Source organism: Aotus nancymaae, unplaced genomic scaffold, assembly GCF_030222135.1.
Source record: "Aotus nancymaae isolate 86718 unplaced genomic scaffold, 86718_ANA_hifiasm-v0.15.2.pri h1tg000014l, whole genome shotgun sequence".
Classification (NCBI taxonomy): Eukaryota; Metazoa; Chordata; class Mammalia; order Primates; family Aotidae; genus Aotus; species Aotus nancymaae.
The window spans coordinates 103669-130617 of NW_026988425.1; the positions used below are offsets into that span (position 1 = coordinate 103669).

The 26949-nt window shown below is 60.0% G+C and overlaps 2 protein-coding genes across 2 annotated transcripts in view; both read left to right on the forward strand.

Annotated features, from left to right (window-relative positions):
* The window catches only part of PLEKHG4B (pleckstrin homology and RhoGEF domain containing G4B), a 33552-nt gene extending 16440 nt beyond the window's left edge, over positions 1 to 17112 (forward strand). Inside the window, 9 exon segments of the mRNA XM_064375745.1 lie at positions 2695 to 2904; positions 3022 to 3145; positions 4397 to 4490; positions 7490 to 7492; positions 11824 to 11907; positions 15102 to 15218; positions 15510 to 15608; positions 16189 to 16328; positions 16857 to 17112. Of these exon segments, the coding sequence (XP_064231815.1) occupies positions 2695 to 2904; positions 3022 to 3145; positions 4397 to 4490; positions 7490 to 7492; positions 11824 to 11907; positions 15102 to 15218; positions 15510 to 15608; positions 16189 to 16328; positions 16857 to 17112 (1127 nt within the window).
* A 4994-nt stretch (positions 17113 to 22106) lies between these two features.
* On the forward strand, positions 22107 to 25150 carry LRRC14B (leucine rich repeat containing 14B). The gene is made up of 2 exons (XM_012438744.3): positions 22107 to 23042; positions 23442 to 25150. The coding sequence occupies exons 1-2, from the start codon at positions 22156 to 22158 to the stop codon at positions 24085 to 24087; spliced, it is 1533 nt and encodes a 510-aa protein (XP_012294167.1). The 5' UTR covers positions 22107 to 22155; the 3' UTR covers positions 24088 to 25150.
* The last annotated feature ends 1799 nt before the right edge of the window (positions 25151 to 26949 follow it).

The following is a 26949-nucleotide window of genomic DNA, read 5'->3' on the forward strand; positions in this document are numbered from 1 at the left end:
CCCGCCCTGTCCCCCTCCCACCCCTGCACACCCCATAACCTCCCCCCGCCCTGTCCCCCTCTCACCCCTGCACACCCCATAACCTCCCCCCGCCCTGTCCCCCTCCCACCCCTGCACACCCCATAACCTCCCCTCGCCCTGTCCCCCTCCCACCCCTGCACACCCCATAACCTCCCCCCGCCCTGTCCCCCTCCCAGCCCTGCACACCCCATAACCTCCCCCCGCCCTGTCCCCCTCCCACCCCTGCACACCCTATAACCTCCTCCCACCCCTGCACACCCCATAACCTCCCCTCGCACTGTCCCCCTCCCACCCCTGCACACCCCATAACCTCTCCCCACACTGTCCACTCCCACCCATCACAATTTCACTTGGTCGCTTCATCCACAAGAAGCCTGTCTTCGTGTTCATATCCGCGCCCACGTTCTGGAGACCGGAAGTCCAGCATGACGCTGTGGGCAGGGTGTGCTCCCTCCGAGGCTGGGGGCACCCATCCCACCTCTTCCAGTTCTGGGGCTCCGGGCCAGCTGGGCTGTGGCTGCGGCATCTGACCGTCCTCGGTGGCCTCCTCCCCAGCACCTCTGTGACTTGACTCTCGCTCCTTTCTCTGGGAAGGGCACCCATCGCTGGACTCAGGGACCTCTAAACCCAGGACAGCCTCACGTCCAGATCCTTAGACTCAGTTTCCAGCTGGAGGCCACACTCACAGTTTCTGAGGGTTAGGAGAGAAAATGTGACTCTCTTATTATTTATGATTGTTATTATCATTATTTTTGAGACGGAGTCTACGGAGTCTCACTCTTGCCAGGCTGGACTGCACTGATGCAATCTCGGCTCACTGCAACCTCCACCTCCCTGCTTCAAGAGATTCTCCTGTCTCAGCCTCCTGAGTAGCTGGGATTACAGGCATGGACCACCACGCCCAGCTAATTTTTGTCTGTTTGTTTTTTTAGTAGAGATGGGGTTTCTCCATGTTGGCCAGGATGGTCTCGATCTCCTGACCTCGTGATCCACCCACCTCATCCTCCCAGAGTGCTGGGATTACAGGCGTGAGCCTCCGCGCCCAGCAAAAACGTGACTACGTAAGACTGTTTGCACGGCATAAAGTAAAAAAAGAAATATCCTGTGAGTAACACAGCCAGTGACTGGAAAGAAGGGAAAAATGTGAAATGCTGGTGCAGGCTGCAGAAAGCAGGGCCCCCCAAGCCCAGTGAAGTGAGGGGCTGAGCCCTCCTCTCCGTGGGCCCCACCTGCGGTGCCCGGAGACAGCCACGTCTCCCCCCGCTCCCGTCCATCCGACCCGCCGGGCCCGACCAGGAGCTTGGAGGCAATGGCACCAAGGGCCTTGGAGACAGAACCGTGGTCGGGCCCGTTCCAGACACCTTCACAGGGGCCTTCACCTTCCAAGTCAGGCTGCTGTGCCTGGAGCTCGGGGCAGGCCCCGAGACTGCAGCACACACGGAACTTGCTGCAGAAAGAGCTTTGTAACAAAAGTACTCGCTGGAGTAACGCTTCCGGAAGCCTCCTGTCACCTCACTGCGAGTCAACCAAAGTCGAGTCAGAACTCCCTGGCCACGTTTCCAGCCCCTGACCTTTCCCTCCTGTTCATTTTCCTTCCTGTTTGTACTGGGCAGAAAAGACACAATTGTGCAGCGTCCCTCAGAGTCTCACACGGAATACACAACCACACACAGTCACCTGCCTCACGATCACACACACTCGTTACACACACGCAATCACACAGCGCAGTCGCCTGCCTCACACAATCCCATGCTTCACAGTTACACACGCACAATCACACACCACACAGTCACCTGCCTGACATGATCACACGCTCGTTACACACACGCACACAGTGCAGTCGCCTGCCTCACACAATCCCATGCTTCACAGTTACACACGCACAATCACACACCACACAGTCACCTGCCTGACATGATCACACGCTCGTTACACACACACAATCACACCGCACAGTCACCTGCCTCAATCACACGCTCGAGTTACACACAATCACACACCAGTCACATGCTTCACGTTACACGCACACAATCACACCACATGCAGTCACATGCCTCAGTCACACGAGTTACACAAGCACAGTCACATGCCTGTCACACACTCCAGTTATACAGATGCACACACAGTCACACCACACAGTCACATGCCTCACACAATCACATACTCCAGAGTTACACACGCAATCACACACCACACACAGTCACCTGCCTCCCATGGTCACACACTCGTTACACACGTGCACCACCACACATCTTACACAGTCACAACAGTCACATGCATCACACAATCACACACTCCTCCAGAGTTACACACCCACAATCACCACACACAGTCACATGGTCACACACTCCAGAGTTCCACATACCACACACATGCACACACAATCACACACCACATGCAGTCAGGCACGCCACACTTTGAGCGAATGAGCTGGGATGAGACCATCCGCCCTTGCTGAGGTATCTGCAGGTCGTGAGCATGTCTGAGCCGGAGACCGTCTCCGTGATGGCGCCGCATGCCCTGGGCACTGGGACACAACACGCCACCTCCCACCGGCACCGAATCCCCTGTTTTCATGCATGTTTTCATCCCGTGGTTCGTAGCAAGATGAGCAGCTGCTTTCAAAGCACAGGAAAACATTGATCTCTGATAAGGTCTCTTTCCTTCGTCCAGACGTTCTTGCGCCCTCAGCCTGTGTGAGTGCCAACGGCGGCAGCCCCCACTGCCACAAGCCCGGCGGGCTTTCCGACGTGCCTGCCCAGCAGCTGCGCCCTGAGCAAGAAGGGTGGCCTCCCGGCACGGGGGACCTCCCCACCCAGGCGCCCAGGCAGGTGCTGGACGTCAGCCAGGAGCTGCTGCAGTCCGGGGTCGTCATCCTCCCAGGTGAGCACGCATCGGGCACTCTGTCAGGGTGGATCTCACACTCAAGCCAGCACAGACCCAGCTCGCCACCTCCCAGAGGGAAGCCCCTGGGCAGCTGCCTCGTCTCTGTCTCCACAGGCACCCGAGACCGTCAGGGCAGAGCCGTGGTGCAGGTCTGTACCAGGGGCCCGCTCTGGACCAGGGAGCGTGCGTCCTGCACGGAGCTGACCCGCCTGCTGCTGTACCTTCATAGCATCCCCAGGTGGGACAGGGGCGGGGCCCCACCCTGCAGACCCGGGGACCCCAGCTGCATGTGTGTGGCAAAGGGCGGGGAACGGGGGGAGGCTGCCAGCTTCCATGGCCAGAGCCTGCCTCTCCTAACCTCATCCTTCGGGAGCGGCCGGCACCCACACACTTCCAGCCTTGACTTCCACACACCATTTCTCGTCTTCAGCACACATCCTTCCCAGTGACACGCAAAACTGAACGCGCCTGGCTGCGGGGCCGACGGGGCCAGGACACAGCCGCCGAGTGACATGCAGCTCTGCCGGCTCTGAGTCAGGGCTCTCCTGTGTCACTGGCTCACGTGAACGCTGTAAGATCAGTGTCCAGACACACAACTTAGAATGTCCATGAATCCTGGAGTTAGAGCTGAAGAAGTTTGTCAAAGAACACACACACACACACACACACACACACTTTTTTTGAGACGGGTCTTTCTCTGTCGGCCAGGCAGAGCACAGCGGTGCAATCCCAGCTCACTGCAGCCTCAGCTTCCTGGGCTAAAGCGACCTCCTCCCCCGCAGCCTCCCGGGTACCCACAGCGCCCGGCTGTGTATTTTGTAACACTAGCTGAGTGCAGTCATGAGTAGGGGAAAGGCAGGACAAGGCTTTTGATGGGTAACTGTGTGAACAGTCGAATGAGATAACTCACTACCTTCAGCCGGCCAAACACTAAAATTTTGAAAAATGAACATATCAACTCACCCAACGTATTATTTTTCCCTGTTGAAATTTTGAAGCAGTTTCCAGTCACAATCACAGACAAAGCTTTTACACTGCAGTTTTTAAATCCACGTGGTGCCGTTTGTAGTTTTGAAAGATGCTCTTAGCTTGGCTCTGGGTGAGTCAGAGCCCTGATGACTGAGCGCAAGCCTCTGTCTTGAGAACGGGCGTCCACATCGGTCACCTTCTTTGCCATGTTAATGCCCAGACAGACAAATGAGCGCACGCAGGCCCTGAAGTCCTTGCCCCCCTGATGGCGCGGGGCCCGTTTTGTCTGCCTAGGGGAGGTCGGCCGCAGCCCCGCGCACCCGGAGATGCCGTCCGGCATCCTAGCAGGTTCGACTAGAGGGACACCGGCAGTGCCTCCGGCCGACGGGCCTGCCCCTTTGGGAGGTGGAAGGGCGACCTGTATAGAGAACCGCTGACTTCTAGAGCTGAAAGCTGGAGAAGCTCGTGTTTGTAAGAGGTTTCGTGTGCAGTGGTTAAGACCGGCCGTTTCCCTCCCCAGGAAGGAGGTCCGGGACCTGGGGCTGGTTGTCCTGGTGGACACCCGCAGGAGTCCGGCCGCCCCCGCCGTCTCCCAGGCCCTCGCGGGACTGCAGGTACGCCGGGGTTGTCGCGTCCCTCGGGCATGCGGGCATCTCAGAGCTGGGTGCTGCTGGGGCCACCCCGTCCTGGTTCTGGAGTAGCCGATCCACAGGTTCGCCGTGAAGACTTGAGAGGGGGCCGCTGTGCAGAGCCCCCTCCCGCCCGGGGTCTTCGCAGTGAGCCCAGCTCTTGCTCTCCGGGGCCAGGCCCAGACACTGAGGAAGGTGGGTGGGGCCCGTCCTGTGGGACCCTGAAGAAGCTCCACGCTCGGGGCAACTGCAAGCCTGAAAAGCAAAGCCTGCCAGGCCTGGGTGGTGGGCACGTGTCCCACAGGGCAGCGCAGTGCTGTCTGTGCCCCTTCATCGGATGAGGGCACGGCATTGCCCTTCAGACAAAGGATGGAGGCAGGAAGGGGCAGTCACGGCTCACTGCCATCACCGCAGGACCCCTCAGCCCCCAGCTCCTGGGCTCCGGCAGTCGTCCTGCCTCAGCCTCCCAAGTAGCCAGGACTACAGGCACGTGCCACCATGCCCGGCTAACTTCTTGTATGTTTACTAGAGATGGGGTTTTGCCGTGTTGTCCAGGCTGGTCTCAAACTCCTGGACGGAAGCGATCCATCTGCCTCAGCCTCCCAGAGTGCTGGGATCACAGGCGTGAGCTACTGCACCTGGCTCAGAGGCCCTGCACACTGAACCACCAGCAACATCCAGAGGAGACGGGGCGCTCTGGGGATGGGAAGATGCCACCGCCTGGGCAGGGGCAGAGGGGAACCCAGGGACAGCGAGAGTCCAGGGACAGCGAGAGACCGGGGACGGGGAGAGACGGGGGAACGGGGAGGGACCGGGGACGGGGAGAGACGGGGGACAGAGAGAGACCGGGGTGCCCTCTCCCATGCCCCACCTGCCCTCCACGAAGCTAAACCCGTTTCGCCTTTGCTGTCCCTGCTGAAGATGCAGGCAGAGGCTCCTGTACTCACTGAGGAAATTCAAGTTTAGGGATAGCAGGTGGCAGGTTGTGCCAGGTTGTGCCAGGAAAGAGGTCAGGGACTGCGCTGGCAGGGCTCACCCCACCGTGGGATCCTCCCTCCCCTTCCCCAGTCTGCAGTCCTCCCTCCTCTTCCCCCCACCCTACAGTCCTCCCTCTTCCCCCCACGGTCCTCCCTCCTCTCCCCCCATGGTCCTCCCTCCTCTCCCCCCATGGTCCTCCCTCCTCTCCCCCCACCCTGCAGTCCTCCCTCTTCCCCCCACGGTCCTCCCTCCTCTCCCCCCACCCTTCAGTCCTCCCTCCTCTCCCCCCACGGTCCTCCCTCCTCTCCCCCCATTCTGTAGCCCTCCCTCCTCTTCCTTCCCGTGGTCCTCCTTTCTCTCCTCCTCCATGGTCCTCCCTCCTCTTCACCCCTGCCAGCCTCTCTCCTCCCCTCATGGTCCTCCCTCCTGTCCTCGCTGTGGCCCTCCCTGCTCTTCACCACCATAAAGTCCTCCCTCATCCTTCCCCTGTAGTCTCCCTCCTCTCCCACCACCCTGCAGTCCTCCCTTCTCTCCCCCCCATGGTCCTCCCTTCTCTCCCCCCACAGTCCTCCCTCCTCTCCCCCCACCCTTCAGTCCTCCCTCTTCTTCCCCCCACGGTCCTCCCTTCTCTCCCCCACCCTGCAGTCCTCCCTTCTCTCCCCCCAGAGTCCTCCCTTCTCTTCCCCTGCAGTCCTCCCTCCTCTCCCTCCACTCTGCAGTCCTCCCTCCTCTCCCCCCACCCCACGGTCCTCCCTCCTCCCCCCATGATCCTCCCTCCTCTCCCCTCACAGTCCTCCCTCCTCTCCCCCACCCTGCAGTCCTCCCTTCTCTCCCCCCAGAGTCCTCCCTTCTCTTCCCTCGCAGTCCTCCCTCCTCTCCCTCCACCCTGTGATCCTCCCTCCTCTCCCCCCACCCTGTGGTCCTCCCTCCTCTCCCCCCACCTGACGGTCCTCCCTCCTCTCCCCCCGCGGTCCTCCCTCCTCTCTCCCCACCCCACAGTCCTTCCTCCTCTCCCTCCATCCTGCAGTCCTCCCTCCTCTCCCCTCACCCTGTAGTCCTCCCTCCTCTCCCCCCACCTGACGGTCCTCCCTCCTCTCCCCCCGCGGTCCTCCCTCCTCTCTCCCCACCCCACAGTCCTTCCTCCTCTCCCCCCACCCTGCAGTTCTCCCTCCTCTCCCCTCACCCTGTAGTCCTCCCTCCTCTCCACCCACAGTCCTCCCTCCTCTCCCTCCACGGTCCTCCCTTCTCTCCCTCACCTTGCAGTCCTCCCTCCTCTCCCCCCACGGTCCTCCCTCCTCTCCCCCAACCGTCCTCCCTCCTCTCCCCCAACCCTGCAGTCCTCTCTCCTGTCCATCCTGCTGCCACCTCTCTCCCTCACTTCCCTCCTCGTATCAAGCCTGCCTCACCTTGCCTTAGAGTGAACCTGCCTCCCACCCCTCCTCACAGTCAGCCTGCCCTTCTTACTTTCACAGGATGTGGCTCTTCTTAGAAAAGCTGTGTCCTGCTGAGACTTGGAGGAGACAGACTCGATCATGACCCCGTTACCGAGTGGGGCCCACTCAGGTTGGGCCCTGGGGTGGGTGGCATCTTCTGGAGCTGCCTGGCTGGGTGGCCAGGCTGGCAGAAATCGGCTGGCCTGGGAGCAAGTGACACGAACCTTGGGCTGGACGGGGGGCCGAGGCAACTCCCTGAGGTCAGGAAGGGGTCACCGGGAGGAGAGAGTGCAGGCCACGAGCTGGGGTGCACCGGCTAGGCTGGACGGGACCCCGGTGCGCAGACGTTGTCAGGAAGCCCGTGGGAGGCCCGGGGCCAGGGGACGCAGTGACCAGGGAGGTTCTGAGAGGCTGGAGAACCGACGGGAGGAGATCAGAGGTGGCTGTGCTAATACCAGACAAAACAGACATCAAGTCATAAACGTGCAGGGGCTCAGATCCTCTCCCGTGGTTTATTGCTTGTTTTCTTATGACTGTGTTTTGAGACTGACCATGTTATAAGACACCATGGAGAACGTCGTATGTTAATAAAAGGTTCAGTACAGCAAGAAGGTACAACAACTGCAAACACGGAGAAAGCTAACGGCCATCAGAACGTATGCAGCAAACGCTGACGGAGTTGAAGAGCGATGCAGACGGTTCTGCGTGACTTCTGTACCTCACTGTCGGCGATGGAAGATACAGTTTTTAGAATGGAGGACGTGAAGAACACAGTAAAGCGACCGGCTCTGACACACACACCAAACCCCCCACCCAGCGACAGCAGCGCATACGAGCTTCCCAAACGCTTACGGGGCATTTTTCACGTAGAACAAGCACTAAAGTGCTCGTCACTGAAGATGATGACGCAGGTGGCAAATAAGCACCTGGAAATGTGCCCGGCACCATTAATCACGGGGAAACGCAGCTGGAAATGTGCCCGTCACCGTTAATCATGGGGGAGACGCAGCTGGAAATGTGCCCGGCACCGTTAATCATGGGGGAGACGCAGCTGGAAATGTGCCCGGCACCGTTAATCATGGGGGAGACGCAGCTGGAAATGTGCCCGGCACCGTTAATCACGGGGAAATGCAGCTGGAAATGTGCCCAGCACCGTTAATCATGGGGGAGATGCAGCCGGAAAGCAGAACGACATACACAAAACAGCACAAATCTTGTCAGTGACCAGAGCTGCGTGTTGCTCATGGAACTTTAAAATGGCACAGCCACTGGAAACACGTGCTTATCACGTGAGCCAGAAATCCCACTCTGAGAGAAATGAAAACTGCTCCTGTTCACACATTCACAGTGACTTTACCCACGACTGCCAAGTATCCTTCGGCTGGTGAATGGGATGAACGCCTTGTGGTGCAGGAACACCGTGGAGAGCGACTCAGCACAGCGGAGGAACAACCCTCGATACTCACAGCAGGGGAACAATCCTCGATACTCACAGCAGAGGAACAACCCTCGATACTCCCAGCAGGGGAACAACCCTCGATACTCACAGCAGGGGAACAACCCTCGATACTCACAGCAGAGGAAAAACCCTCGATACTCCCAGCAGGGGAACAACCCTCGATACTCACAGCGGAGGAACAACCCTCGATACTCCCAGCAGGGGAACAACCCTCGATACTCACAGCGGAGGAACAACCCTCGATACTCACAGCAGGGTAACAGCCCTTGATACAGCGGAGGAACAACCCTCGATACTCACAGCAGGGGAGCAACCCTCGATGCTCACAGCAGGGGAACAACCCTCGATACTCACAGCAGAGGAACAACCCTCGATACTCACAGCAGGGTAACAGCCCTCGATACAGCGGAGGAACAACCCTCGATACTCACAGCAGGGGAACAACCCTCGATAAAGCAGGGGAACAACCCTCGATGCTCACAGCAGGGGAACAACCCTCGATGCTCACAGCAGGGGAACAACCCTCGATACTCACAGCAGGGGAACAACCCTCAATACTCCCAGCAGGGGAACAACCCTCGATACTCTCAGCAGGGGAACAACCCTCGATACTCACAGCAGGGGAACAACCCTCGATACTCCCAGCAGGGGAACAACCCTCGATACTCTCAGCAGGGGAACAACCCTCGATACTCTCAGCAGGGGAACAACCCTCGATACTCACAGCAGGGGAACAACCCTCGATACTCCCAGCAGGGGAAAAACCCTCGATACTCCCAGCAGGGGAACAACCCTCGATACTCCCAGCAGGGGAACAACCCTCGATGCTCCCAGCAGGGGAACAACCCTCGATGCTCACAGCAGGGGAACAACCCTCGATGCTCACAGCGGAGGAACAACCCTCGATACTCCCAGCAGGAGAACAACCCTCGATGCTCATAGCAGGGGAACAACCCTCAATGCTCACAGCAGGGGAACAACCCTCGATGCTCACAGCGGAGGAACAACCCTCGATACTCACAGCAGGGGAAAAACCCTCGATACTCACAGCAGGGGAACAACCCTCGATACAGCGGAGGAACAACCCTCGATACTCACAGAAGGGGAACAACCCTCGATACAGCAGGGGAACAACCCTCGATACAGTGGAGGAACAACCCTCGATACTCACAGGAGGGGAACAACCCTCGATACAGTGGAGGAACAACCCTCGATACTCACAGAAGGGGAACAACCCTCGATACAGCAGGGGAACAACCCTCGATACAGTGGAGGAACAACCCTCGATACTCACAGGAGGGGAACAACCCTCGATACTCACAGCAGGGGAACAACCCTCGATACAGCGGAGGAACAACCCTCGATAGTCACAGCAGGGGAACAACCCTCGATACTCACAGCAGGGGAACAACCCTCGATACTCACAGCAGGGGAACAACCCTCGATACAGTGGAGGAACAACCCTCGATACTCACAGCAGGGGAACAACCCTCGATACAGCAGGGGAACAACCCTCGATGCTCACAGCAGGGGAACAACCCTCGATACTCCCAGCAGGGGAACAACCCTCGATACTCACAGCAGGGGAACAACCCTCGATGCTCACAGCGGAGGAACAACCCTCGATACTCCCAGCAGGAGAACAACCCTCGATACTCCCAGCAGGGGAACAACCCTCGATACTCACAGCAGGGGAACAACCCTCGATACTCACAGCAGGGGAACAACCCTCGATACTCCCAGCAGGGGAACAACCCTCGATACTCACAGCAGGGGAACAACCCTCGATGCTCACAGCGGAGGAACAACCCTCGATACTCCCAGCAGGGGAACAACCCTCGATGCTCACAGCAGGGGAACAACCCTCAATGCTCACAGCAGGGGAACAACCCTCGATGCTCACAGCGGAGGAACAACCCTCGATACTCACAGCAGGGGAAAAACCCTCGATACTCACAGCAGGGGAACAACCCTCGATACAGCGGAGGAACAACCCTCGATACTCACAGAAGGGGAACAACCCTCGATACAGCAGGGGAACAACCCTCGATACAGTGGAGGAACAACCCTCGATACTCACAGAAGGGGAACAACCCTCGATACAGTGGAGGAACAACCCTCGATACTCACAGAAGGGGAACAACCCTCGATACAGCAGGGGAACAACCCTCGATACAGTGGAGGAACAACCCTCGATACTCACAGGAGGGGAACAACCCTCGATACTCACAGCAGGGGAACAACCCTCGATACAGCGGAGGAACAACCCTCGATACTCACAGCAGGGGAACAACCCTCGATACTCACAGCAGGGGAACAACCCTCGATACTCACAGCAGGGGAACAACCCTCGATACAGTGGAGGAACAACCCTCGATACTCACAGCAGGGGAACAACCCTCGATGCTCACAGCAGGGGAACAACCCTCGATACTCAAAGCAGGGGAACAACCCTCGATACTCAAAGCAGGGGAACAACCCTCGATACTCCCAGCAGGGGAACAACCCTCGATACTCACAGCAGGGGAACAACCCTCGATACTCCCAGCAGGGGAACAACCCTTGATACAGCAGGGGAACAACGCTCGATGCTCACAGCAGGGGAACAACCCTCGATACTCACAGCAGGGGAACAACGCTTGATGCTCACAGCAGGGGAACAACCCTCGATACTCACAGCAGGGGAACAACCAGTGATACAGCAGGGGAACAACCCTCGATACAGCGGAGGAACAACCCTCGATACTCACAGCAGGGGAACAACCCTCGATGCTCACAGCAGGGGAACAACCCTCGATACAGCAGGGGAACAACCCTTGATGCTCACAGCAGGGGAACAACCCTCGTTACTCACAGCAGGGGAACAACCCTCGATGCTCACAGCAGGGGAACAACCCTCGATGCTCACAGCGGAGGAACAACCCTCTATGCTCACAGCAGGGGAACAACGCTCGATGCTCACAGCAGGGACGGGCTCCTATGCAGGACGCCAAGTGAAAGAGGCCAGTCCTGTCTGAGTCGTTTATGTCGTGTCTAGAAAAGGAAAGTTCGTGGAGGCGAAAACAGACCCCTGGTTGCCAGGAGCTGGGGATACAGGAGCACTTCACTACCGAGAGGCACAGGAGAATCTTGGGATTGCTTAACAGTTCTTTGTCTTGATGGTGTTGATGGTTACATGACTACGCTTTCGTCGCAACTTACAGAACTATTCACTAAAAAGGGTGAATTTCAGTGTATGTAAATTATACCTCGATAAACCTGATGACATTAAAAATTCATAAGGACAAATCATTTACGTTTCAGGGCAAAGTCAGCTACGTTTTATGCACCGTACATACTCCAGGAAACTATTTATGACAGAGATAGCACCAATCAAAATTGGGCAATTCTATTAATGAAGCTAAAAATTAGAAAGCTGATCAGTAATATTTATTTCTTATTATTTCAGAACATGTCTCCTGTAATTCATAGCATCTTGCTGTTGGTAGATAAAGAATCTGCATTTCGGCCTGACAAGGAAGCAATAATTCAGGTAATGGTTTGGACCCTGGATCCTGAGTGTGGATGACATTAGATATGGAGGCACCTAGATGAGACGAAACACATGAAATCATTTTCCTAAGTTCTAATTCCATCCGTGTGGAACCTGGAAACCTGCTTCCTCCCCCCGAGTTCTCGCAGAAGCCCTGCAGAGAACGCCACAGAAAACTTGAAGGTTGACCTTTCTTCTCATCTGTTTTCTGCCCTTTCCTCATGCCGTTCTCTTTTATCTGAAACGTCTTTATTTTGCCCTCATTCTGGAGGGGTGTTTTTGCTACACCTGGAATTCTGCTTTGAGAGTTCTGGTTTCCCCACCACTTCGAAATGCCACTCTGTCGTCTCCTGGCCTCCGTAACTGTAGAAGAGTTCTCCGTGATTCAGATCGTCGGCCATCCATACGGAGTGTGTTCATTTTCCTCTGGCTGTTTCCAAGATGCTTCCTTTCTTCTCCTCAAGTTGACTGTCATGGAGTAGGCTGGGTTTCTTCATCGTTCCTGTGTAGGCTTGCTTGAGCTCTAAATCTGTGAATTTATGCCTGTCTCCACATTTAGGACCTTTTTAGCCTTTCCTGAGACAGGATCTGGCTCTGTCACCCTGGCCAGCGTGTGGTTGTGCCATCAGAGCTTACTGTCATCTCAAACTCCTGGGCTCAAGTGATTCTCCCACCTCAGCCTTCTGAGTAACTGGGACTGAGCGTTTGCAGCCCCACACCTCGCTACGCTTTTTTTTTAAGGGACAAGGTCTTGCTGTGTTGCCCAGGCTGTCTTCAAGTCCTGGCCTTCAGCAGTCCTCCCACCGTGGCCTCCCAAAGCTCTGGAATTGCAGGCCTGAGCAACTGTACCTGGCCTAGTTCTTTTTTTTGTTTGTTTTTTGAGACAGAGTGTCGCTCTGTTGCCAGGCTGGACTCACCGCAACCTCCGCCTCCCAGCTTGAAGCGATTCTCCTGCCTCAGTCTCCTGAGTAGCTGGGACTACAGGCACGTGCCACCACGCCCAGCTAATGTTTGTATATTTTTAGTAGAGATGGGGTTTCACCATGTTGGCCAGGATGGTCTCTGTCTCTTGACCTTGTGATCCACCCGCCTCGACCTCCCAAAGTGCTGGGATTACAGGTGTGAGCCACCGCGCCCGGCCACCTGGCCCGGTTCTTAAAATTGTTTTCCTGCTTTATTCTCTCTCTTCTCTCTTTCTAGTACTTCAATTATGTATACCAGAATCATCCCACAGAGCTCTAAGAATCTGTCTTTTTTACCATTTTTCTCTCCAGTCATCAGATCAGGTGGTTCCTCTTGATCCTGTTCTCAGGGTCCTCACTCTGTCGTCTGCTGAGCTGCTAAACTCACTAATATGTCTCGGCTCTGTGACCACACCCAAATCTCCTCTCAGACTTTAATCCCTACGTGTCGTGGGAAGGACTAGATCATGGGGGCAGATGCAGTTCTCCTGATAGGGAGTTCTCCTGAGAGCTGATGGTTTAAAGTGCGGCCCTTCCTTCCTCTCTCTCGCCTGCGCCGTGTAAGACGGGTCTCACCTCTCCGTTGCTTTCGGCCACGACTGTAAGTTTCCTAAGGCCTCCCCATCCATGCGGAACTGTGAGTCAATCAAACCTCTTTCCTTTATAAATTACCCAGGCTCAGGTAGTATCTTTATAGCAGTGTGAAAACGGACTAATCCATTTGCCTAGTGAATTTTTTAGTTCAAATATTGTATTTTTCGACTATAAGATTTCCAGCGGATTTTAAAATGTTTTCTACATCTCTCCGGAGTGTTCCTCTCCTTTCATAAATTGCAAGTGTTTTTCCTTTACGTCACTGAGCACAGTTTTAATGGCTGCTTTGAAGTCCTTGTCTAATAATTCCAACACCCGGGTCACCTCTGGGTTGGCCTCTGCTGATTGTCTTTCTCTGAGAAGAGGTCACAATTTTCTGATTCTTTATGTGTCACTTAATTCTGGACATTGTGAAGATTCTGTTGTGGAGACTGGCTTCTGTTACAGACTCACAGTGTTGTTCTAGTGAGCACGTAAGTTGGTTACACTCAAACCGGATGCTCTGTGTCACCCCAGTGGGTTCAGTTTAGTTCTCTGAGTCTTCCCCATGCACGCACAGCTCAGGGTCAGCCAGAGACTTGGGCCAAGTTTATAACACATCGGGGGCCCCTTCCCCACTGCTCCCTTCTGGGAATCACGGGCCCCCTTCCCCACTGCTCCCTTCTGGGAATCACGGGCCCCCTTCCCCACTGCTCCCTTCTGGGAATCACGGGCCCCCTTCCCCACTGCTCCCTTCTGGGAGTCACGGGCCCCTTCCCCACTGCTCCCTTCTGGGAGTCACGGGCCCCTTCCCCACTGCTCCCTTCTGGGAATCGGGGGCCCCTTCCCCACTGCTCCCTTCTGGGAGTCACGGGCCCCTTCCCCACTGCTCCCTTCTGGGAGTCACGGGCCCCTTCCCCACTGCTCCCTTCTGGGAATCGGGGGCCCCTTCCCCACTGCTCCCTTCTGGGAGTCTGTTTCTTCTTTCTTCATGTCAGAAAGAGGCCAATTGTCTTATTTTTTTATGTTTTATTTTTATATTTATTTTTTGAGACAAGGTCGAACTCCGTTGCTGAGACTGGAGTGCGGTGGTTTGATCATGGCTCATTGCAGCCTTGACCTCCCCAGGCTCTGGTGATCCTCCCACCGCAGCCTCCTGAGTTGCGGGGTCTACAGGTCTGTGCCGCCGCACTCCGCTAATCGTCCTCTTGCACAGGCTGGTCCCAAACTCTTGGGCTCCAATGATCCACCCGCCCTGGCCTCCCAGAGGGACCTTGCCCTGTGGCCCCACATGCAGGCGTCGGGAAGCTCTCCTGGTGTTTCGTGCAGAGTTTGTGGGTTGGTCTGAGAAGGCACCTGCGCTGCAGCAGAAGGAAGCCTGGGCTCATTCTCTCCCTCCTTGCCTTTTCCCTGTTCCTTTGTTTTTGGTCTCACTTCACTGGGGCCTTTCCTTCATTTCTCTTTGCTGTCCCCGGCTTTCCCGTCTTCTCAGTTTCATTGCTGCACCCAAACACGTGCTGTTATCGGCACCTCCAGCAAAGCAGAGGCCACATGCCCTGAGCCGGCCTCTCCATCCCCGAACCCAGGATTGAGCCATTTACAATGTCTTCCCCCCAAGAGATGCATCTGGAGCCGTGACCGAGTGCCTCCTCTTCGCAGTGTGAGGTCGTGAGCTCCCTGAAGGCCCTGCAGAGATTTGTCAGCAGCTCCCAGCTGACCGCAGACCTCGACGGCTCCTTTCCCTACAGCCACGGTGACTGGGTCTGCTTCCGTCAGGTAGGTTCAGCCGTAGCCGCTGCAGGTGCCGCCGCCCCCGGGGACCTTCTCACACTCATTTCGGTCGCCGTCCGGGCGTCCACACTGGCACGGCCACGCGTGGTGTGTCCGAGAACGCCGAACCCGGGTGGGAGGGGCACTGCCACCCAGAGGTATCTGCAGGTTTCGGGCATCTGCGCACATGGAAGCGTCCTGACCTGGGGTCGGTTTAAACGCAGGAGCTCACAGCTGCTTCCTTCGGCATCTAACAGACTGTGTCCTTACCATCTCCTCCCTCTCAACTCACGATAGAGGCTGGAACGCTTCACCGCAACCTGCGAAGCGGCCATCATTTTCCTGCAGAATTCCTTCTGCTCCCTGAACACCCACAGAACCCCAAGAACAGCCCAGGTAAGTCCACAGACTTGCAGGTAATTCTGTTCATGTGACAGGTAGATGGGGGCACAAAGGTTTAGCCAAACTTGAAAATAAACGTTTGGCTCACTGCCATCCGGAGCGCAGAGTTTCAAACCCTTTTTCATTTGTAGATCCCTCTCAATTCACAAAAGGCCATTTCCTCCCCTTTGTCACCAAAAACATCCCACCCTACCCAGGAGGAGGGCAGAGCCACTGCATTTGACGGTACGCAAGGAATGAGTGATTCCAACGAGACGCAGAGGCGGACACGGGGCTCTCAGCAGCCGCCAGGCCGAGGGCCCAGGGTCTGCGGGTGACGCCTGCATGTCCCTGGTCTAAACAGCAGGCTCACCTCCTGCGGCTGACCTCTGAGCCCCCTTCTCTCCACAAGAGGCCCTTCCCTGGGACTCACCCTCCCTGGGGAGAGTGTCTGGACCATCAGCTTCAGGGGGGCCCGGTTGTTCCGCCACGCCTGCAACTCGATTTACGGAACAGGAATGGGGGTCGCGCTCCGCATTCCTGCCGCTGCTGCACTGGAGGAGGTTAAAGGCGTATTCCTCCCCACCCTGTGCAGGAAGTCACCGAGTTAACCAACCAGCACGAGACGACGATGAAGCTCGTCCTGGAAGACCCGCTGCTGGTGTCTCTCAGGCTGGAGGGGGGCACCGTCCTGGCACGGCTGAGGAGGGAAGAGCTTGGCACGGAAGACAGCCGGTGAGCGCCCACGGGGCAACACTGGGCCCTGGCCCGTCGAGGGGGCTGCTCAGCGGAGTTTGCAGCCAGGAGGTGAAGCGCTCTGCTCCATGGAGAGCCCTCTCTGTGCCTGGTGCAGACCTCCGTTCTCACAGCCACGCTTTGCCTGGGTCAGAGCTTTTCCACACATACAGGCTCCAAAGATCAAGGAGCCGGCTCCTGGGGACCCTGGGCAGGAGGCAGCCAGAGCACATCAGAATGAGCTCATTCGCAATCACGTTGCCCAGGGAACTGTGCCCCACAGTCCCTGCCCATCTCAGCCACATGCAGCCAGTCCACCTAGGCTGCCCAGCACGGGTCCCCTCCGGGCGCCTGCACCCCAGGCCGGCAGGGATGTGGGCGGCCTCCTCGGCGGTGGGCCTCCTCCTGGGGCTCCTGGTGCCTTCTGCATGAGAGTTGGAGAGAGCAGGGTTTTTCACGGGGTTGTCACCACAAGTGGACTCCTCAGGGGGTCGCCTGGGAGCCAGAGGACTGTCCTCTCTCTCTCAGGGACGCCCTGAAGGCCGCCAGAGGGCTGTACGACCGAGTGGATGAGGAGGTGCACAGGCTGGTCCTCGCCTCGAACAACTGCCTCCAGCAGCTGGAGCGCCTCCGGGAGCTGGCCTCACTCCAGGAAGGGGATGACCAGGTCAGAGCTGCAGGAGGAAGTCGGCCGGGTCAGCATCCCCTCCAGGCCAGGATGGCCTCTCACCTTCCCACTGTCTTTAGGGCCACGGCGACCCTCTCACCTTCCCACTGTCTTTAGGGCCACGGCGACCCTCTCACCTTCGCACTGTCTTTAAGGCCTTGACCCGATTTCCATGTGAAATGAAATTTTGTCAGGATGGAGCATGCCTTCCTGCTTGTGTAAAAAGAAATAAACTTTATTTTTTACATGCGAGATACCGGATCAGTGAAGAAAAGGTTTATTTAATGCAGATGAGGCCAAGGAGAAAAATAATTTTACACTGTGCCTTCTGAAGGTGTATTTTCTTCCAGGCGCTTTCTCTGGGTGGGTGCACGTGTCGGCCGAGAGAAGCGGGCGAAACCCACACGTCTGGGCCACAGCCAAGGCCAGCAGCCTGGGAAGCGCTGCCAGGTGACCTCAGGAAGTGGCTCTGGCAGCAAAGGAGAGGCTTGAGGGTTTGTTTTTTTTTTGATACAGAGTCTCGCTCTATTGCCCAGGCTGGAGTACAGTGGCGTGATCTCGGCTCACTGCAACCTCCACCTCCCAGGTTCAAGTGATTCTCCTGCCTCAGCCTCCCGAGTAGCTGGGACTACAGGTGCGTACCACCACGCCCAGCTGAGGCTCGAGGTTTTAAAGAAAAAAGGACGAATCAGGAGAGGGGTGATGACCGAAGTGGCTTTTTGTGAGTTCTCCGGCTCACGGCAATGGCACTGGTGCGGACTGGCCGTGCACTGCTGTGCTACAGGTGTGTCCAGCGTGCAGCGTGGCTGGGCTTACTAATGGCCCTTGGTGGACACACTGCCGGGTCCAGGGTCCACACAGCAGCAGCTCCGAAATGATTGCTTAGCTTGGGGCACGCGGGTGAGGCTGCTCCTCTGGGCCTGACAGTTTAAAGGGTGCACACTCAGATGAAAAGTTTTTCTTTTCTCACATATAAACTCTTTTCAAAACTTGTATATGTTTTTATATAAATCCTTATTATTTTATCAACAACCAATACTGCAACGAGTGTGCGTGAAAGGGCGCCAGCGGCCGGGAGCGGCGTGCGGAGGAGCTGGAGGCACCCCGGCCCTCCCGTCTGCTGACGAAGCTCCCCTGGCCTCCGGGTCCATGCGCTGGCCCTCGTCGGGGACTCGGGCAAGGACATGCAGCAGGGACGCGAGGCGGAGTGCAGGCCCCCGGCCTCCCCACTGACCAGCTCCCAGGCGTCGGCCGGGCCCAGCTGGTCCAAGTGCTGGGGCAGAAGCAGGAACCCCAGACCAGGCAAGGGGGGCCCGGGCAGCCACCAGCCGGTCGGGGCTGTCTCCAGCCTGGGCCCTCCGTCCTGGGGTCTCCTCCGTCTTCCCCTCCTCCCTCTGCCCCATCCTGGGGTCTCCTCTATCTCCCTCCCTACTCTGCCCGGTCCTGGGCATTCTCCCCCATCTCCCTCTGCCCCATTCTGGGGGTTCTGCCCCATCCCGGGGTCTCCTCCATCTCCCTCCCGCCTCTGCCCCATCCCGGGGTCTCCTCCGTCTCCTTCCCCCCTCTGCCCCATCTTGTGGCGTCTCCTATTTCCTGTACCCAAGTCTTGCTCTTTTTTTCATTTACTTTGGCATTTTATGCAGAATAACTTCCAGGACTTCCCAGAGAAAGGCATCTTGGGCTGAGCATTTCTGAGGCCGTGGCATCTGGAAGCACGTCCGCTCCACCTTCGTGGCCAGCAGTCCCTTCAGTTTCCCTCCGCCAGCTGGAAGGCCTGTGCCCGTGCTCAGCTCCCCGCCCGGACCTTCCGCCTGGCCCTGCTTCTGGGAATTCCGTGACATGTCCTTCGTGGCGCTTGCATTTCCCACGGCTCCACACTTCCAGCTGATTCTGGAGTTTTCTGTCCTGTTCCCTGCGATTTTCCGCGCCCCCGGCCGGGCGGGGTGGAGTTTCTCACCTTTGCGCTCTAACCATCTGACAGGCTTTTTCTGACCCCACGGGCGTGTTTTCTGAACGTCCCGCTCTGCGCTCGTCATGATGAGTCTGCACAGCCTGTGGCATCTGCGGCTTTGTTCTGGTGCCAGAGGCTTTCCTGGCGACCCCAGGTTAGGAAGCCTATGGCCTGTGTGTCTTCAGCCTCTCCTCTAATCCCTGCTTGAAGGGGGGTTGTGGCCTCAGCTCAGTGTTCACCCACTGCCCCCTGCACGGCCAGGATCACCCCACCCCGGCCCCTTCCCTGCCACATCCTGTGCGGTCTCGGGACTGGCCTCTGCTCTTCAGACCCTGCCACTGCCGCCTCCTTCCCAGCCCCGGCGGCTCTTGCCCGTCACGCTGAGGGTCGCGCCTGGAAGATGCTTGCAGGCCTTCGTGCTGTCTCGGGAGGGCACGTGTCTCACTCTGCAGTCTTCGCCCAGAAACTGCACCTTGTAATCTGACAGGTGATCACGCTGTGCATAACGTGCACGTCTCTCTCTCTGTACTTAACCTGGAAGTGCGTGCACCATGGGGGAAATCAGAAACAGATTTTTACACACACAGGAAGATGCGTGTGGCGGCCTCGGCGCCTTGTGCGTGGGCGTGCGCTGCCAGCTCAGTCCCCGGGCCACGTCCACAGGCTCCCACTGGTCCCCTGGCCACGTCCACGCGGCTCCCACGTGGTCCCCGGGCCACGTTCACAGGCTCCCACCTGGTCCCCGGGCCACTTCCACAGGCTCCCACCTGGTCCCCGGGCCACGTCCACAGGCTCCCACCTGGTCCCCGGGCCACGTCCACGTGGCTCCCACCCGATGCCCTGGGCTCCTTCCCCTCTGCCGTTAGAAACGTCCATGTTGAACATTTCTGTGTCTGCCTCCTTCACAGTCTGCGGGTGTGGACTCGACAGTTCCTCGGCTCGGATGGCTGGGGTCAGGCCCTTCGTCCCCGGAGGTCTCCACACATGGGCCCCGCCCCTGCCTCCCGCCGCCGCGCCGGAAACGGAGCCCTCAGCGGGTGCGCTCGGGTCTTCCAGGCTGCAGCTGAACGTTCACGTCAGACGTTTGCTGGTTTCTGTACTGAACTCCTTGCTCGTGTTTAGGCAACTTTTCCGGGGGGCCCTGCACGGGACATCTGCTTTCCCGCTGTCCTTTGTCCTCCAGCTCATGTTTTAAACGGCCCTTTCCACCTTAAGGTTATAGAATTATTAGTGTATTTCATCACAGAACCTTGACGACTTGAAGTTTTGTATTTAAACCTTGAAATCAATGACAGCTGGCTTTTCTGGAAGGTTGGAGGCCGGGCTCCGGCTCTGTGCCGCCCCCCCGCTCTGTGCCGCCCCCCCGCTCTGTGCCGCCCCCCCCGCTCTGTGCCGCCCCCCCGTGCCGCCCCCCCCGCTCTGTGCCGCCCCCCCGCTCTGTGCCGCCCCCCCGCTCTGTGCCGCCCCCCCGCTCTGTGCCGTCCCCCCGCTCTGTGCCGCCCCCCCCGCTCTGTGCCGCCCCCCCGTGCCGCCCCCCCGCTCTGTGCCGCCCCCCCCGCTCTGTGCCGCCCCCCCGTGCCGCCCCCCCGGCTCTGTGCCGCCCCCCCCGCTCTGTGCCGCCCCCCCGCTCTGTGCCGCCCCCCCGCTCTGTGCCGTCCCCCCGCTCTGTGCCGCCCCCCCGCTCTGTGCCGCCCCCCCGTGCCGCCCCCCCGCTCTGTGCCGCCCCCCCAGCTCTGTGCCGCCCCCCCGCTCTGTGCCGCCCCCCCGCTCTGTGCCGCCCCCCCGTGCCGCCCCCCCGCTCTGTGCCGCCCCCCCCGCTCTGTGCCGCCCCCCCGCTCTGTGCCGCCCCCCCGTGCCGCCCCCCCGCTCTGTGCCGCCCCCCCCGCTCTGTGCCGCCCCCCCGCTCTGTGCCGCCCCCCCGTGCCGCCCCCCCGCTCTGTGCCGCCCCCCCCGCTCTGTGCCGCCCCCCCCGCTCTGTGCCGCCCCCCCGCTCTGTGCCGCCCCCCCCGCTCTGTGCCGCCCCCCCCGCTCTGTGCCGCCCCCCCGTGCCGCCCCCCCGCTCTGTGCCGCCCCCTCCGCTCTGTGCCGCCCCCCCGCTCTGTGCCGCCCCCCCGTGCCGCCCCCCCGCTCTGTGCCGCCCCCCCCGCTCTGTGCCGCCCCCCCCGCTCTGTGCCTCTGTCTCTGTCAGTCTCTGTCCCTCTGTCTCTGTCAGTCTCTGTCTCTTTGTCTCTGTCTCTCCTCAGTCTGTCTCTCTCCCTCTGTCTCCCTTTCTCTCTTCCTCTATCTCTCTCAGTCTCCCTCGGCCTCTGTCTTTCATGGCCGTGACCCTCCAAAGCCCATGAACGTGTGGTGCCCTGTAGTGACATGTGCTGACCCTGCCCCATGTGGCAGAGTTGCTGGGACAGGCGAGTGCAGGCACCCAGCAGCCATGCACACCGTCAGCGCCGGGAGTGACCCGTGGGCACCGCCCACCACACAGGTGTGTCCCGTTACCTGCAGCTTTCCCGGCCACGCAGGTCCCAGGGTTGCAGACAGGACTCTGCAGCTCAGAGAGAGCTGGGGGTTCATCCAAGCCCGGCAGGGAGGCTCCACCTCTCCCAGCCACTCGCCCCTGTGGAAAGTAGGAGGGAGTGGCTGGGAGAGGTGTCCTCGGGGAGAATGAACGGCACAGGGAAGGGGCGAAGCGGCAGCTCCATTCCTGGCCCTCATCTCTCACCCCAGGTTCCAGGCAAAGTGCAGGAGCGGCCCCAGAGGCCACTGTGGGAAGGGAACTCATCACCGAGTGAGGGGCCCAGGCCCGGCCTGTTCTCTGCCCCATTGACTGTGAGGGGCCGGGGGTGGGCAGCAGCCCCAATCGGACAGTGAACAGGACCCGCCTGCTGGCCTCAGGGGCCGCCAGCACGAACGCCTGCCAAGGCTGGCTTTCTGCAGCACGGAGCACAGGCCTCTCTGCCCAGCCCCGCCGTGGGCATGGGCTGCCCTTCTGTGACAGCTGGGTGACCGAGCCAAGCAACCCCCAACGGCAGGGTGCCCGGAGGCCGGGCAGACACAGGCGTCCCAGGACCAAAATAGCAGTCAGATGACGAGGGCCCGTGCCAGGGCCCCAGGCGGCGGCTCACAGCTGCTGCAGCTGAAGATAGGCCTGAAGGGCACAGGGCTCGGGAAAGTCGTGGGGAGCAAGCCCCGTCCTGTCTCGGGCCGCGGGCACCATGAGGTCCCTGCGCTTCATTTCGGCGGAAGCCCTGGTGTCCCACCCCCAGGTGGCCCGGCAGAGCCTGGACAGCGTGGCCCACGACCTCTACCCGCTCCTGTTCAAAGCCAGCTACCTGCTGGAGCAGGCGGAGGTGACGCGCGCGGTGCTGGGACGCTGGCCCCTGGGGGAGTTCCGGCTGGGAGCGCTGCTGGGCCCCAGCGCCGACCACCCCCGGGACCTGCGGGACGGAGCCTGCCGGGCCTGCCTGGAGGCGCTGGTGCGCGGCCTCGCGGACCACGTGCGGCAGGACCGGCGCGGGCGGCTGCGGGTGGCCGACCTCACCGGCCTCCGAGACGCGCAGGTGCAGCGGTGCCCGTGCGGGAGCGCGCTGGGCAGGTGGGGCCGCACCCGGCTGCTGGCCAGGACCTGCTGTGAGCTGCAGGCACAGCCCCTTGCAGGCGGGCGCCCCGTCGAGGTCCTCGCCGACCTCTTCGTCACCGAGGGCAACTTCGAGGAGGTGGTGCAGGCCCTCAGGCCGGGGGTCCCGGCCCCTCTGCGCGTGCGCTGCCTCTCCCTCCGCGCGGACAGCCTGAGCCCCGACCGGCTCCTGCACGTGCTGCGTCTGGCCGGGCCGGGCACCCTGCGCAAGCTGGAGGTGGTGCACAACGTGCGGCTCCACGCCGGCCACGTGCAGGAGCTGCTGGCCCAGGTGCGCTTTCCCAGGCTGGCCTCGCTCACGCTGCCCACCAAGGCCTTCGATGCGCCCCCCAGCTGCGTCTCCACTCCCGACGGCCGGGACCCCCTCCTCGCCTCCATCGCCCGGGAGCTCGGCAAGATGACGCAGCTCACGGAGCTCAGTGTGGCCTTCTCCACGTTGACGGGGAAGATCCCGACGCTGCTTGGGTGAGTCTCAGGGACGGGGCTGAGGGCGGGCTCGCGGCTGCAGAGGCAGAAGAGATGGGCCAGGGGCCTGCTCACATCCGAGGCCGTGAGCCCGGACCGCCCCCGGCCTCTCACAGCAGGTGGGGCCAGAGCAGCAGGACCACAGCCCCGCCCAGGGTTGAGGGCACCGAGAGTCCGTGTGACTCAGGGACGTGGAGGGAATGCCGATTAGCAAAACAGAATATGCAAATCACTAAACAGACAAATCGGAAGTCCCACCACGGGCGGGCGGGGGGCGGGGAGCTGTCTACTGCGAAGAGCAAATCACCCCAGCACCCGGCACTTCGAACAGCCCGACGAGCCCCCAGCTCCTTCTTGGGACCCTCCTCTCACCTGTGCTCCTTCTGCCCTGTCCGGCAGCCCCCTGCAGACCCCACTGCGAGTGCTGGACCTGGCCAACTGTGCTCTGAACCACGCAGACATGGCCTTCTTGGCAGACTGCGCCCACGCTGCCCACCTGGAGGTGCTGGACCTCAGTGGACACAACCTGGTCAGCCTGTACCCCTCGACCTTCTTCAGGCTGCTTGGCCAGGCTGCCCGGACGCTGAGGATCCTGGTGCTGGAGGAGTGTGGCATCATAGACAGCCACGTGGGCATGCTGATCCTGGGCCTGGGTCCCTGCCACCGGCTGCACCAGCTCAAGCTCCTCGGGAACCCGCTGTCGGCCCGCGCCCTCCGGCGACTCTTCGGCGCCCTCAGCGAGCTCCCCGAGCTGCGCTGCATCGAGTTCCCGGTGCCCAAGGACTGCTACCCCGAGGGCGCCGCCTACCCCCAGGACGAGCTGGCCATGTCCAAGTTCGACCAGCAGAAATACGACGAGATCGCGGAGGAGCTGCGCGCCGTGCTGCTGCGGGCCGACAGGGAGGACATCCAGGTCTCCACGCCCCTCTTCGGAAGTTTTGACCCAGACATCCATGAAACAAGCAACGAGCTTGGTGCTTTCTTGCTGCAAGCTTTCAGAACTGCTCTAGAAAACTTCTCCAGAGCACTCAACCAAGTGGAGTAGTTCCCCCACTCACACCAGCCACAGGTCTCGAGGTTCAGCCTGCAGAGCCCGGGCTTCAGTCCTGGATCCCAGGCTTGGGCCTGGCATTCATCCCCGCCACCACCAAAGCAGTTCTTAGTGAAAATCGTAGGCGAGCCTGCTAAGCGCTGTAGGAGAGGAAGCCTTGCCTTCCAGGAGAGGGGACGCGCGGGGCCCCTGAGTGGCAGCAGGCAGGGTCCCGGAGGCCGCCAAGAGAAGATCGCTGCGGGTCAGTGGCAGCAGACGCCACACGGCAAAGGGCAGAGAAGCCCGGGAGGTGTGGGGAGCGGCCGACCTGGCCTCGGTGTGTGGGCACTGGGTGCAGGATGAAGCTTCGGGGGCAGATGTGACGGCCGCACAGTCGGGAGGGAGGAGCAGAGAGAACGCATCACAGAAACTGCATAAAACAGGCAGCCCACGAAAGACGACTGAGAAAAGAGGCGAAAACTGAGCAGCAAACCAGACGCCGCTTCTGGCAGGAGGCTCCCACGCGCTGCCGGGCACGCCCCGCTGTCCGCACCCGCCGCTGACGAGATGAGGTCGGCCTGCGGGGACACTGGGCTTTTGGCTGCTGTTAGCGGCTTTTCTTCTCGCTTTCTGTAGCCCCCAGAACCCTGAGGAGCATCCGTGTGTGAGCACAGGCGTCCGCTGAGGAGCCGCCTGGACCTGGGCGTTCAGGGCCGCGGGGAGGCCTCCGCCCCACCGCCCTCCGCTGCTCCTCACCGGCACTCGACGTGAGCCACGGGGCTCGATGCTCAGACTGACGGGAGCTATTCTAGGTGTTTGATTTAGGGCCTGGCACTTGGCCAGCGCCTGGAGAGGCTGACAACCACCTAAGACACATTTGGACTTGGTGTCCACCGAGAATGACTTTGTGCAAAGAAATAGCTGAGTACTAGAATGACTACATGCAAATAAAACAGAAGTGCGTTTTACGACGCTTGTATCAGTGCAGTTCAGAGAGGTGAGTGCTTGGTATGGCTAAGTCCCCCTCAGACCCCAGACCAGGGATCTTGAGTCACTGTGTGCCCACTGCTCTGCTCAAAGGTCACGCCCCATGCCAGCCCCTGCCATGGGTGTGTCCCCACCCCCTGAGCCCACATGCCACCCCCTCCCCAGGTGTATCCCCACCCCAGGGGCTTCCATGTCAGCCCCTCCCCAGGTGTCCCCACCCCAGGGGACCTCATGTCACCCCCACCCAGGTGTGTCCCCACTCCAGCTGCCCCCATGTCACCCCCACCCAGTTGTGTCTCCATCCCCTTTGCCCTCTGTCCCGAGTGTGTCCAGGCCCTTCTCTGCACAGGGCGGGGGTCTGCCTAGGGCTTGGGTCCCCAGCATGAGTGCCGTACAGGACCTGCCTCCCGGGGGCGTCTGAGGAATGGACGGTCCCCTGCCCAGCGGACAGATATAGTGACTTCCACCTCCCCACATTCGTCTTTGCCTGCTCTGCAACCAGCCAAGCGCTCTCTGCTCATGGCAGGCCGTGCCTTACTGGAGCCTGGTCCAGGGACGGGAGCTTGACGGGGCGGCCGGCTCTTGGAAAGGGGCAGGGACGGGGTTGGGCCAATATTTTTAATGACCTACTTCTAACTCTAAAGCACAGAGTGGCTGCCACTGCGTTGTGTCTGAATTTTTATGGTAAGACTCAGCCTCTGGATGGCATGATGACCAACCCTAAGGCCTGTGGCAGTGGAGCAGGGCCCAGATGCTAGGTGTCCTGAGATCTGGGATTGGGTGGGGCACACAGGTGCCTGCTGGTGTCAGTGGGCGGTGCTGAGGGCACAAGCTCCCAACATCTCCAGCTCCACAGATACCCGGGGCTTCCCAAGGAACAGCCCATTCTGATAAGGCCAGTGGAGACTGGGGAGCAGCGCGGGTGGGCTCAACGCCTCCCTCGCCCGTCCCGTGCAGGGCTCCCGCTGAGCCCGTCGGCCCCGTCCTCATGGCTGTCAGCATTTGCAGGATCTTTGTCCTCACCCAATCTTGACTCCAGTCCTGGGTTGCACAGCGCCTGCGGCCACGCATCCGGGGTCTGCCGGGCCCAGGAACATGTCTGCTGGGTTTTCACGGAGAGCACTTCTCTGCCACAGAAAACACGGCCTCCCACACGAGGCAAGCTGGTGGGAATCAGGCAAAACCATTAAGCAGATAAGCGTGCTGGTCCAACCTAGTGCGCACCCATGGCAGCTGTGGCCAGGGCTGCTCCTGGTGGAGCCTCAGGGCTCACCTGCCCAGGCCCACCCAGGCTTTCAGGGCCAGTGGGTGAGGTGAGCAGGGTCCCCATGGGGGCTGCCATCTGGAGGCCCCGCCTGCCTCCCTCGGGTCTTCCACGGCGGCACGGGTGAGTGCAGTTCCTTCAGAACACAGCACTGCTTCCCGTCCACCATCCCGGCAAGGAGTGGGGGCCGTTTTGGGGGCTCTGTCCTTCCTGCCTTAACGACTCGTTCCCCAGGTCAGGAAATGCTGATACTCTCGGAGGCCAAGGAGAGGTTGGTGGACACGGCCAAGGGCCCTGAACATCAGAGCTGCACTCATCCAGGAGCGCTCTCCTGCTCTCCCTCTTCTGAGCTGAGCAAGGCTCCGTCAGCTGCCACCCGCTGCATCCGGGAGTCCCGCTATCCATCGGCCCCACACAGCCCGTGGGTGGGGACACCGTGCTCGACCCCCCATCTCCATGCCTGTCACCCCACCCGCCCGTCTCTGCCAGTCCAGAGCCCCTCAACCCAGATCCCGTTCTCGGGCACCCAGCCCTGGCCCGTGAGGAGCAGCTGCCTCGGAGCTGCGGCGCAGGGCCCCGGTACCCCCACCTCCCAGGATGCCCCAGCACCCCTCCCTGCCTGTCAG